At 56.3% G+C, this 13,239-nt stretch overlaps 1 protein-coding gene across 1 annotated transcript in view; it reads right to left on the bottom strand.

Moving 5' to 3' along the window:
- Adcy5 (adenylate cyclase 5) overlaps positions 1-13,239 on the bottom strand; it is a 148,776-nt gene that overhangs the window by 3,917 nt on the left and 131,620 nt on the right. Inside the window, 7 exon segments of the mRNA XM_028886323.2 lie at positions 1,200-1,404; positions 2,236-2,499; positions 7,505-7,637; positions 8,578-8,607; positions 9,996-10,171; positions 11,725-11,889; positions 12,309-12,425. Coding sequence (XP_028742156.1) covers positions 1,200-1,404; positions 2,236-2,499; positions 7,505-7,637; positions 8,578-8,607; positions 9,996-10,171; positions 11,725-11,889; positions 12,309-12,425 — 1,090 coding nt within the window.

The following is a 13,239-nucleotide window of genomic DNA, read 5'->3' on the forward strand; positions in this document are numbered from 1 at the left end:
ACAAAGATCTGCTCTTTAGAAAGCTTTCCGCCGCTACAAATCTCAAGAGAAGGGAGGCCTGCCTGCCTAAGTTCTCTTTGCAAGATGAACTGCTGCTGTGCCTTCCACAAGTGGCATGCTCAGAGCTGCAGTTCTGGGAGCATTTTGTGCATGGAGCAGGGGGCCTGTGTGAGTGCAAAGATGGATGTGGTTTTCTCTGCACTGTTGACACTTGAGTAAAATGGTTGGGACCGATGGTAGGGCTTAGCCAGGAACGGGGCTTTCCACCACACCTGCCCACCTGAGTCCAATCTCCCGAACCTGCATGGCAGAAGGAGAGAACTGATTCCTGAAAGTTGTTCTCTCACCTCCACACACACACACACACACACAAGTAAGTGAGCTCCCTTAAAGCTATCCCACAGACATTTGCTGAAGAGGGAGCCCAAAGGTATAACTCAGGAGAGCATTTGTCTGAAAAATGTGAGGCCCTGGGTTTCATCCTCAGTCCTGGAAACCAACACAGGGTTGCAGGCAAGTCAAGACACACAAGCTTAACACATCACACCCTCCCTAGTGCCTGCCCCAGCCTCTGTGGGCTACAGAGCGTTCAGAGTAGCGGCTTGGCTCACGCCGAGAGCTCAGCAGTGACCTACCCACTCGGTTTAAGAGTCTCTCTCTGGCTGCTCTTCCAGAGAACGGGAGTTCAACTACCCAGTACCCACTTGGCAGTTCACAGCCATTTGTGATTTCAGTTCCAGGGGATCTGACACCCTCTTCTGGATTCTGCAGGCACCAGGCATGCACTTGGTACACAAGAGATACTTAAGACTATGCTGCTTTAAAAGGCTAAAATGTGCCAGAGATGGAAGCTCACATCTATAATCCCAGCACTTGGGAGGCTGAGGTAGGAAGGCTGCCGAGAGTTCCTGTCTTAAAATGCCAGAAAAAGCTGAAATAAAACCATTTTGTCAGTATTAGCTGATTATTTTCATAAAGTATTCCACTTTTGATAGAGAGTACATGTTCAATATGTTTATACATTTGCAATATGCAAATAACATGCACATTTTGTATTGCACATGCAATGAGTATTTGGCTTGACTGCTTTTCATTTTTTACTAAGTCTGGCGTAAGACTGGCCGCCTGCCATTAGACAGACATGGATGCGTGATGAGCAGGAGAGAGCCCACCAAGTGCCCCACCCCTATCCCCCTCACCGATCTTCATCTGGAAGTTGTTGAAGGAGTGCTCATTGATGTACTTCATCTGGTCCATCAGCCTCATGGCGAAGTCCGCGAGAGCTTTGATGTGCGTCTTGCCGGCCTTGTCATAGGTGGAGTCGTTGAGGCCCGAGGCAGCCATGTAGGTGCTACCTATGGTCTTGATCTTCTCCAGCTGCCTGAACCGATCCTCACTGATGATCTAAACAGAAGGGGTGCAGGCCTGAGTCATTCTCCCATGCTGGGGCATGGGGGTTCACAGGAAGGAGGGGGAGGGGGAAGGAGCCACGGAAGCCTGGTTTTACGAGTCCCCTCCTTATACAGCCAGGGCATCAATTCAGAGGGAGGGACCTGAGGCTCCATGACAGATCTGGGCCTCCTCCACACTGCTCCGCTAGACAGGACCTATGGCCTACCTATCTATACCCACACCAAGAGCCCTGGAGGACAAGGCCACTAATCACTACCAGGTCTCATGCGCCCCTTATCCATGGAGATCTCCCCAACTTTATCTAGTGAGTCACTTTTTTCTGTTCCCAGGCTGCTGGAAGCCTCACAGACACCTTCACCTAATCACTTGAATGCCCTGGGGCAGCAGACCTTCAAGTGCTGCATATTCATCCCCCTGGATTGTCCCCTACTCCTGACATGACAGAGGCCTCCCTGTTGGCCTGGAGATACTGGGTGCTCAGCAAGGGTTTAAATGAAGCAATGGCTTGTCGTCCTGCCTGCCTCCTTCCTTTGCCCAGACCCCTCCTGCTCTCAAAGCCCTTGAAATATACTGGGCCATCTCTGCCTTGGGGCCACACTGGCTCAAGTTCAAGGAGAGGGGCAGAAACCCCGGCTCCCACACGTCAACGCGGTGACCGCAGGCAGGACACTTAAGGTGTGAAGTCTCAGTTGTCTCACTGTAATTTGTGCCAGGAGCCATGACGGCACCTGGGACACAGCCAGGCCCCTGCCCTCAGAGCCTCTGCCAGATGGAGAAAGGGGTCAGCAGGGACGTGTCGGGGGGGGGGGGGCCCGGGAGCACCTCATCAAAGTCGGCGATGATCTCATTGAGCAGCCGCAGGCACTCGACACCCTCGTTGTTGGCCTCCAGCTCCACGTAGAATTCGGAGAAGTTGGCGATGGAGGCGAACATGACGGCCACACACTCGCAGGACTGGTAGTAGAGCTCGTCGTTCCGCCGCTCGCGGGCCAGGAAGTGGGCAGCCACGTCCTTGGGCAGAATGTTGTGCAGCAGGCGCCGGTTGTAGGCCTGAAGCTCCTCCATCTCCTCCTTCTCCTCAGTGGCCTGGGGACAGAGGACCCAGTGAGCAGGGACAGAAACGGCTCTACCCATGCTCAGGGTACCCACATGCAAGCGCCAGCTGCCTCCCCTCACAGCAGTCTCTGCTTCCTTGGGTTCTCCGAGCGGCGTGCCTGACCATGAGAAGAGACAGGGAGGAGCGGCCGACGGTCCACCGCCTCTGGCAAAGGAAACACGTGGAGGAGAGGGGCAGAGAGGGAGCACACGTCTTCCCCGAGACCGGAACCGGCAGCCGAGAGCAGAGATCCAAATCCACACAGCCCCCACCACCACCACCACGCTCTAACCCTGCATTTTCTCAAGATGAGGAAATGCAATCAGAAAAGCAGCTTGCCAGAACAACTCTACAGGACTGGTCCCCTAGGAACCTGGCCCAGGTCCTGCCCATCTCTGCTTCCCGTTAGAGGAGACCTGTTTTGGAGCCAGCCAAGGCCAGCAGTCCAGGGGGAGTGTTGTCAGTTAGGGTGGGGAGGGGACGTCACCTCACTGACTTTGGTTCCCCCCGTGTGGGGCCTGGGTCTGCACAGATGGAGTTTGTGGCCACTCACCTCCCAGTGCAGAGCTCTTGCAGGAAGGTAATGCCGGCCCATGTGAGGCTGAAGTAGAGGGGCAGTTACACACACACACACACACACACACACAGAGGTGTGGTAAGGAGCCACCTGACCAGAGTGGCAATACGGATTACAGAGTGCAGTCAGCTGTATCCCCCACCCTTGATGGCAGACAAAATGGTCCCCTTCCTGGGAGTGGCTGTGTGGGCTGGCAGGCAGAGAAAGTATCGATGTCAGGGATGTTTAAAAGACCCACCCAGTGTATCTGGGCTTTCCAATACAAAAAAAAAAAAAAAAAAAAAAAAAAAAAAAACATTTCAGTGCAACCAGATTCTCCAGCCGGGCCACGGCTGTATCTCTGGGTCCTGGTCTTCCCTGTGGACAGTGGCTGTTCAAGAGAAGGATCTCGAACCCCTTCCCAAGGCTACGACCAGAGGGCATGGAGAGTCAGTCCCAAAGCAGAAGGCCTGAGAACCCCAGGTAAAAGGATCTCATCTCTACAGCTGGGGGACTTTCGGAACCACTAGAACTGTGGTTGGGAGAACTCGGGCTACCCTGAGACCCAGCGACCTCTGCACATCCTCCATTCCCCACTCCCGCCAACCCGAGCTGCCAGGTAAGTCCAATGGTGTGCGCCGATCTCCTGCCCAGCCTCTGGCCTGGTGACTTCATGCTCCTATGAGATGGGCACTTTGACCATGTCTCTCCCCAGGAACAGCAAGCCACCTGCCTCTGAGCCAGTTCTCGGCACACGCCCTCCCACCAGGGCTGCAGCCGGGTACAAAGGCAAAGGACAGTGAAAGGTTGGAGACTAAGGCCTCTTCTCCCCTGCAAGGCCTGCTGCTGGACTGTTTCTGTTGTTGGCTGCTGGCTGCTGTCACTGGTCAGCGTCAGGGGAAAGCAAACATAGGCTGGTGACAGGGACAAGCCACTCTACTCACACAGCAAGGGACAATGAAGTGATGTCCCCCATCCTAGTGCACAGGCCTCAGAACCTGGGCTGGGAAGCAAAGGGACCACCGTGGAGGTGGGGAGGCAGAATACAAAGAGCAGAGGGACCCAGGAGAGGGAGCATGAGGGCCGGGGGCTATTACTACCAAGCTATCTGTCACGAGGAGAGAGAAGGGGAGGTGGGTTTCTTGCCGCCAGGGTAGCGCTGGCAAGCAGAGCAGGGAGGCCTGAAAGAAGCCAGAGGCACTAGATCGAAGAGGGGGTTCTGGAAGGAGCTCATGATTTAAAAATTATAAACTAAAGTGGTGCACACACATCAGCATAAATGCACGCAGAGGCTCTCTGTCTCCGTAGCCACTGATACACATTTCCTAGCTGTGTCCTCAGAGGACTGGATGAGGCACTGAGTGCTCAGATCTCAGTTTCTAAACACGATCCTCCACCAGGAAGAGTCAGAAGTCCTTGAAGGGGGTCACTGAGTCCTCCTGGCCTGAAGCCAGGAAAATACCCACAAAGCTGAGACATGTTTGCTGTGCCCAGAGGGAAGGGAGTGCTTGAAGAATGGTGGAGATGTGTCCGGTGGCAGCCATCGGCTTGGAGAAATGTGTGCTAGCCAAACCTACAGTGATGTGAGCATGAAAATAACTAGCAAGGGGCAGATCATAACCAGCGGGCTTAAGGATCTGTGAACCGGTGATCATATAGATGAGTAAATGAAGAAGCAGATTAATGTCTGGGGACTCCTTATAGTCCACCTAGGAAGAAGGAAGGACAGACGCAGAGCATCACGGCTGACATCTCTCTTTGGCAGGTGGAGGCAGCCTGAGAACAGACCCTGATGTGGAGCCCTGGCTCATTTGGTACTTGCTATAGAGACCAGGCTGCTCTCAAGCCGGTAGCAATCCTCCTGCCTCTGCCTCCCAAGTACTTGGATTATAGGCATGTGCCACCACACCAAGATACCGACCGGCATCGCTATGTGAGCAGACACGGGAAAGAATCAATGGACGCGGAGGCTGAAACTGAGGATTCTCTGAAGATCAGAAAACCGTCATAACCTCGTATCGAAAGGTATCCAGAGGGGAGAAGTGTGGCCGACGGCAACTCTAGCAGGTGATAGGGTCCACACCATGATAGGTAGGATGAGGAATGCGGAGCTGCCTGGCTCTAGACACTGACTACGCCCAGCACCTCTCCCAGCTCTCCTCCAGGAATGCACGGCCCACGTGTGCACAAGGACTTGGACTAACGAGATCTTGATGACTGGTTAAGACTCAAAGTTGAGAAAAGCCAGGAGACCTGATGAGTGAACTCAGAGAACTCCAGGAAAGGGCTCAAGCAGAATCAGGACAGCTGGCAAAGCACGATGTGGCCAGAGTACCACGGTGAGTTCCTTCAGGGAGGGGGAAGGCGGCAGTGCGTGGCCTGGTCTTGGAAAAACAGACACTGGAGAATCCAACACAGACGGATACGTGTCGGAAAGTATGGGGTGGGGTACAAACGCAAACTACAAGAGTGGGACCGCTGGACCTCATTCTGTAGCTCTTGCAGCACTTCTGTAGATGGGAGATTATTTTAAATCGTGCCCAGGGCTGGGGAGAGAGCTCAGTCCTCATGTGCTTGTCTTGCAACCACAAATGGCTTGCGTTCGGTCCCCACGGCCCATGTTTTGGTTGTCGTTTGTTTCACTGGTTGTTTTTTAAAGCCAGGCACGGTGGGACGAGTTTTTAATCCTAGCACCTCCAGGTGGAGATAAGTCCATCTCCAGGGCTCTCTGGCCCTCACGCACTCACAGGCATCCATGCATCTGCACACATACCTGCATCCGTCCGCGTGTATGAAAAAACACAAACACACAGCAAACCAAAAACAGAGATGAAAATACGGAAGGGGCACTAGGGGTGTGGCAGGAGGGACGTCAAAGGGAAGGATAATCTCCTGTTCCTATGGCCTGTGGGACAGAGTGGAAGGACATGAGTGATAAAGGGAGACTAGAAGCTTCAAGTGGCTTTAACTTAGCCCAGGGCCTCCGGACAAAGCAACACAAGTCTTGTCCCTTTCCCCAACACAGTCCCTCCTGCTGTGGCGGAGACAGGGACTGCTTCTCAGCCTGGGAGGGTCAGACCTAGCTGGGGCCCAGAGGCCTCAGCTTCACAGGAACATGGCTTCCCATCCTCTCTGGATTCTAGGGCGTCACCCCAGCTGGAATTGAGCCACTTAGCAGAGGCGAGCAACAGGCTACCTCTGCCTGAAGCCTTTCTGACACAGCCAGGGTGCACAGTGGCCACCATCTTGGGAGGGGCACCCCGAGGAGCCATGGAGGAAGACAGAGGTGGAGGTGTGAGCAGAGATGGAAGGACATGTGCCCTCGGTCCCACAGAGGCTGGTCAACTCTGGGGACTTTCTCAAAGAAGAGGGATGACGCGTGGGATCTCAGCTCACTGACGGCCAGGGCTTTAGGAGGGGCATCCCCCAGGGAAAATAGTTAGCAATGCTTCTGGGTCCCCAGCCTCAGGGCACCTCCACCGAGGACCGAGGACCTGACAGCCAGATCTCATGTAGTACACCCTACAGAAGGAACGACCAGAGGGTCACCTGCATGCAGCATCCAACCAAAAGCGGGGTCTCCTGCCCAGCCTGCAATCTTGAATCTCGCCATTAAGAGAAGCGAGACAGAAGTAGCCTGCCAAGGTCTGGAAATAGGAGAGGAGCCAGGACAGATGTGGAGGCTGGACTTGGGCTAGGCCATGGGACAGGCTGGAATCAAAGGTCTAGGCAGCCGACCTGGAAGCCATCTTTCTCTGGCATGCTTTCTTAGACAGACACCTCCTCCTGACCCTTCTAAGATGGGCGTCCTCCCGGCCCATCAGGTAACAAGGTACAGGGCTGTCGCTAGCAAACAGACCCCTCCTCGCTTGACTCTAGTATCCCTCCCTCCCTCCCTCCCTCCCGGCGAACACAATCCCTGGGCATGAGGCACGCAACCTGGCGAACCAGGCACTGGCTGTCATCCTGGGGTGGGGAAGGTACAGGGAAGCCAGCAAGGGTCAGCACTGTAGTCCCTGAACACCCACCACCCTGGCCTGTACTACCTAGATGGGCTTCCTGCCACCACCTCTGACACTCCTCGGTCTCATTCCCTCTGGAGAAGTCTTCACGCTCACCGACCCACAGCTGGCCAGACTCTTCCCCAGACCCCACCCCTCTACCCATCAAAGCTCAGCCCGCCACATCTGCCGGCACTTCTGCCCGACGACACACACCGACAGACAGTGTGACACAGTGGTTGGGACCCCAGTGTCCCGTCTGGACACTGTCCGGGTGAGTGTGTCTGGAATGCTTGAGGGCTCCGTCGCCTGGCCCCCAGAGAGCAGGGAGCAGACCCTGCCACCAGCACAGGGCAGCCGACAGGAGGACACCAAGTTCCCGTGAGTCCAGTGAGGCCTGCCGCCTCCCCATGCAGCTCGAGTCCGGGGGCCACCCACCTGCAGTTTCCACAGGAAGTCCAGGCGCGCGGTGGACTCCACCTGCTGGGCGTGCAGGTACAGAGCCAGCACGAAGACCGAGATGACGATGGGCGTCACCACCTTCAGCGCCACCTTGGTCGCGTGCTCAGGGCTGCCAAGGAGAGGTAAGCAGGCTTGAGCTCGCGCTGTTACTTCAGCAGGCTCCGAGGACTGCTCAGCCCTCTTCCTGCCCCCCTACAGCGCCCCTGCCCTTCCCCTCCCAAGCAAGCTGCCTGAGGCACCTCCTTCAGGAAGCCTTCCAGCAGTGGGGGCAGTGGTTCCTCCTGCCCTGGTGCCTTATATTCTTGCCACTGGGTGAGCCCCTCTGATCACCCAGAGTAGTGAACTCAGCTCCCCTACAAAGCAGCAGCAGTAGGGCGGAGTCAAGGGCAGCCGAATCACCCTGTCTCTGGGCACGCCAACCCTGTGATCTTATCCTCATCTGTAAAATGGGGTGGCGCCCCCATTTCCAGACTTTGCTAAGGAGAGAGATACCGTACATTGTGCTCCATGGGGCACCTCGCATAGAGCAGGCCTCCCCGGATGGAGGCTGTTGCTGTAACAGCCGTGTTCCTGTCAATCTGCTGCATGCGCCTAGAAAGCTCTCATCCCAAAGCTCCTCCACGTCCTGCACAAAGTCCCAACGCTGACGGCCGGGACTGACTCCTGTCCAACCCTCCTGGACGCAGGGCCGGCCTCAGAGCCTGCGCTTGGCCCGCACTCGAAGGGAAGCAGATTCCATCCCCAGCTCTATGACTTAAAGGATTGGGCTCAGGGCTTCTGAGGGGTGAGCGGCAGGGGGGGGGGAGATAATCTTAGGCCAGATGAAGTGCCCCGGGGCCTTCAGAGCACCTTGCAGTATGGAAATCAAAATGGTCCAGGGGCTGACTACAGGCCCGGCTGCCCCTGGACCAGGGGCCTCCTTGCCTGTTCCTGCTATGTCTGCACTGTGCCTTGTCACGAGGCCCCTCCTACCCGGGAAGGGTGATTCCCCATGGATTTTCGTTGCCAAGGGGAAGCTGGGGCCCTATCACAGAAAGGGGTCCACTCACCACTGGGAAGTCCCGTTGTTGCTGAAGTCTCTGTGAAGAAAAGTTGGGGAGACTGCTCAGCCTCCAGGCCCCCCCCCCCAGCCTCTGCTGTGTCCCTAAAGCTCTGTTCTGTTGTCCTAGGCCCTCCTCATCCAAGGGCAGCAAGGCTTGAGCGGTAAGGCTTGCACAAAGCTCACCTTAGCCAGCGTCTGCTCACCCCGACCAAGGCTGCTCGGTCCTTCCCTGAGACCCTGCTGTCTTCCCTACTCCCACAGCCACCTGTCCATCTGTCTGTCTGTCTGTCTAGCCCTGTGCTGCCATTTGATGGGAGTGGAGGGGCACCCTGCACCTGCACCATCCCAGAGGGCAACTGCTGGTCACGGGTGGCTACCAGACCTTGAAATAAGGGGAGAGCGCATCAAGGGAGGCTGTGCCTGTAAATATACTCTAAATATACCGGGGGACAGGGAAAAGAGTTTCCTAATAAGTAACAATTGATTATATCTTTAACGGATCATATTCTGGATATAGTGGCTATATAGAATTGTTACTAAAATTAATTGCACTTTCGGTCTGAGGCATTGCTCAGTGGTACAGAGAAGGTGTGATCCGCAGCACCATGAGGAAAAGCTACCATACTTTTCTGCCTTTTAAATGATCGCTACTGGAAATAATGTAAGTGACACACGTGGCTTGCATTATTTATTCACTGTGTAGCACTGCCTAGAGTCAAGCCAGGGCCGCTGGACAGCAGCGACCACTCTCTACCTCTACCACCAACAGAGAGAGAGAGAAGAGGCTGGGGTCGGGAGGGGAAAATAAAAAGAAGCCAATGTTCGGGCTCCAAAGCTGGGCCTGTTGGCTCCTAGCCAGGCGGAGGCAGGAGGATTAGGCGTTCAAAGCCAGCGTCAAGCACCCATTCCTGATGGCAGTGTCTTCCTGTCACCTGCCCACACAGCCACCACAAGACCTTGTCTGAAGCTGACATCCAGGCTCAATTTCCCCATGGGCTGCTCTGGTCACAAGACAAGGACATTTCTGTTGGGTTACCTGCTCTGCCCTGCCTGTCCCTGCCTGGCTCAGGGATCTGCTCATCACAGGCGCCCAATTACGAAAGAACAGCTGAGTAGATGAACGGAAGAATCCCTTGCCTTCCTCAGCCCCACGGCTGAGGTGAGCGCTGACTAACCAACTAGAGACAGAGAGGGAGTGGGGCCTGGTTACCTGTGGCATCCCCGCCCCCCTGGGAAGGAAGGGAGGCAGGGACAGCACAAGACCCCATGACCCTGCGTGCTTTGCTAGCTCCAGTAACCAGGCCTGGGCAGAAGGAAGACCCTTTCCTCCCTGTGCTGCCAGGACCCAGGCTCCTCCCATCGGTGCCACCCTGGCCCCTCCCCAGAGCCAGCAGAGGCGCAAAGAAGGCACTGGCGGCAGCGTACATGGCATTGGCGGTGACCAGAAGGTCAGCGTTGTCAAAGAGCGTCACGCCGGGCACCTCAACGATGAGCACATAGATGAACTCGATGGCCAACATGAGCACCAGCTTCCCGATACAGCTGACCTGCAGGAACACGGAGCAGGCCAGCAGGCTGAGCAGCACGCTGTAGGTGAAGTACTGCGGAGGGAGAGAGGGAGAGAGAGGAGAGCAGGTCAGACCCCAGGCCTGCTCTGGTCCTTCCTGGCCCCTCCCCACCCTCACCTGACTTGGGGGTGGGGCTGGGAGTGGGGAGCGCTGTTTGGGAATGTCCTGGCTGGTGGAAGCCAGCCAGCAGGGGAGAGGAAATGTCAAGAGCCTGTCTAGGAAGCTGGAGATGGGCTCCAGGTGGACGTGGGCCTCCCGGGAAGGAAGGTGGTGCAGGTCAGCTGTCACCAGGCCAGCGGGTCACTGGCATAGCTCCAAGCTCAGGCTGACCTGACTCATCCTCTCTAGGCCTCAGTTTCCCCATCTGCAAAGCTCGCGGCCACATATGTCCGTCCACGGACACGGATGGTGCTGTGCCTGGCATCAGCAACTGCAAGGGGACAAGGGCCCCACCCTGAGCTGCAGCTCTGACGTCAGCCGTTCTAAAACCTGCCAGCGCTCTCAGAACTCACCCCGCTGAGGGGCCACCCGAACTAATGCTACGACAGCAGGCGCCATCTTTGCCCCACTTCCTGTGACCGCTCGCACATGGGACTGCAGATAGAGCACTGTGGTTTGCCATCACAATCTGCCCGGACTTCTCGGTGGGCGTGTGTGAGACAGACCTCCTAAGACCTGGAAGCTTCTGCAGTCCACATGCATTGGCTCTCAATCAGGCTTGCCAGGAGAGACCATCAGGGCCCTGTCCTGACCTTGGAAATTCTCTTCTGGTCTCTGAGCCTATGTCTTTTGCTGACTGAGGGGCCGAGCCAGCTGACCCTCAGGGGCCCTCGTCTATCTTTCTTTCTTTCTTTTTTTTCCAAGATTTATTTATTATGTATACAGCATGTATGACTGCAGGCCAGAAGAGGGCACCAGATCTCATTACGGATGGTTGTGAGCCACCATGTGGGTGCTGGGAATTGAACTCAGGACCTCTGGAAGAGCAGTCAGTGCTCTTAACCTCTCAGCCATCTCTCCAGCCCCCTGTCTATCTTTCATCTCCTGGTGCTAGATCCGGACTTCAGCTTCTAGTCCTTGGCTCTTGACATTCGGGACCATCATTTCTGAGTTTTCTCCACTCTTATTGTTTCCACAATGACTCTCTGCCTCTGGGCTGCAGCCAGATGGTAGTGACTAGCAGTGGGCAGCCCCGGGCTTTCAAGAGTCAACTGAGGTACTGTGAAGGAGGTCCCTGGTGACTAGATGGGTGACGGGGCAGCCTAAAGTCACCACCAGTATCAGAGAGGAGGAGGCGGGAGAGAAGCCCAGATAGTTGGGTATCGGAGTCCCAGCTACCCGTCCTGTGGAGGGAAGGCCCCGCCCTCAGCTATGCCGAAGGCCCCGCCCTCAGCTATGCCGAAGGCCCCGCCCTCAGCTATGCCGTGAATCACTGCCTTCCTAACACGGAGGCTGCCGGGGTGTGGACGGCACTGGGAGGGGCGCCCTCGTGCCTACCACCTTGCCAGAGCTCTGGGGCAAAGCGGGGGAAGGGCAGGCACCTCTGCCTCTGCTGCCGTCCCCACACCCGGTCCCCGTCCTCGAACCTCTGGGAAGTTGCAGTTGGGTTGGGGGCTGCCGCAGAAGCCCTGCTCGTCACCCAGGCTGTAGTTGAAGGCCGACTCCATCACGTGACACGCGTTGATCTGGCTCACCGTGATGTTGTGCTCCTCCGCCAGGCAGCCCACCAGGTTCTTGGAGTTGCACATGAACTAGGGTGGGGAAGAGGGGATATGGAGGCTGGTCAGCCCCTGCAAGCCAGGCTAGGGAGGCCCCATCCCATAGGACAAGTCCACCCTGGCTCAGGAGCAGCGCTGTACACACGCCAGGGACAAAAGAGGCCCCTGAAGGAAAGCCTTGCTCTGGCTACAGACATGGCCCACCCATGCACCTTCCAAAGGCGGAGGCCCGGCAATCTGTGTTGGAGACATCCCCTGGGATCCTTCTAGTTTGAAAACGAGGAACAGCAGGCCTGCGTGAGATGCTAATGATCGTCAAATTAGACCCCAGCCTGAAGTGGGACATGAACTGCCAGGGAAATGCTCCCTGGCTATGCTCATCAGCCATGGGGCCCCACTGGTTTTGAACCCACAGAGCTAGGGAGGCACCTGGAGGCTATGGAGGTACCCACCATGTTGACAAAGGCCGAGAGGAACACCAGGATGATGGTGAAGACTCCGACCAGGGTGCTGTTTGTCTTGGACCTCACAATCTTCCTGGAGAGGGTCTGCAGGGGAGTGGGGAAGAGCTGGGGCAGGAAGGGAGGAAGACACAAAGAATAATTCAGTCAGGACCCTTCAGATAGCCATGGAGCTCAGAGGACACCCTGCCCCTGACATAGCTCTCCGGGCTTTCCTGAGAAAGCCAGGGGCTGCGCAGCTCCAGCCTCATACTACTGCCTGCCTCTACAGACCACAAGCATCAGAGCCGCAGTGCTGGTGGGGGGGGGGGGGGGCTGTCAATGGAGCCCAGCCACAGGTGACAGAGGCGGGTAAAGGAAATGATGCTATCCTGACCAGACATAAATGGCAGGAAAGCCTGTCACCTGCGGTGGGAGCCTGGACCTTGGGGTCCAACTAGGGAGGAATAGGGGGTGGTTGAGGAGTCAGAGTCGGGGAGGCCCTCCTGGGGGGCTTCTTGGAAGGCATGGGGATTCAGAGAGGCCCCTCCGAGGAGCAGAGGGGCGTGGAAACAGGAGGGAAGGGGGCTTGAAGAGGGCACCGGGAAAGCACGTGGAGGCTTGTAGAAGGCATCGAATGAGCATTTTCTTCAGCCTGAAGGTTCCATGGAGCTGCCATCTGGCTTACCAGTTCCTCCTATATCCTTCCCAGTAAGACAAGCTGCTCCCAAACCCCCAGTGCTTTCAGTAATCCAGCGACGGCCTGCTAGGCCTGTCCTGTCACCAAATCTGAGACACTTGACTAGCGTCACATAACACACCCTCCTCATCTGCTACCTAGACTGACAAAGACATTGACAGAGCGAAGCAGGGGACCTGGGCTTCTCCAGTTCCACTGCCTCAGCTTGTCCTGGTGGAGGCCTGTCTGCTGCCCAGAGTGCAA

Source organism: Peromyscus leucopus, chromosome 12, assembly GCF_004664715.2.
Source record: "Peromyscus leucopus breed LL Stock chromosome 12, UCI_PerLeu_2.1, whole genome shotgun sequence".
In the NCBI taxonomy this organism is placed as follows: Eukaryota; Metazoa; Chordata; class Mammalia; order Rodentia; family Cricetidae; genus Peromyscus; species Peromyscus leucopus.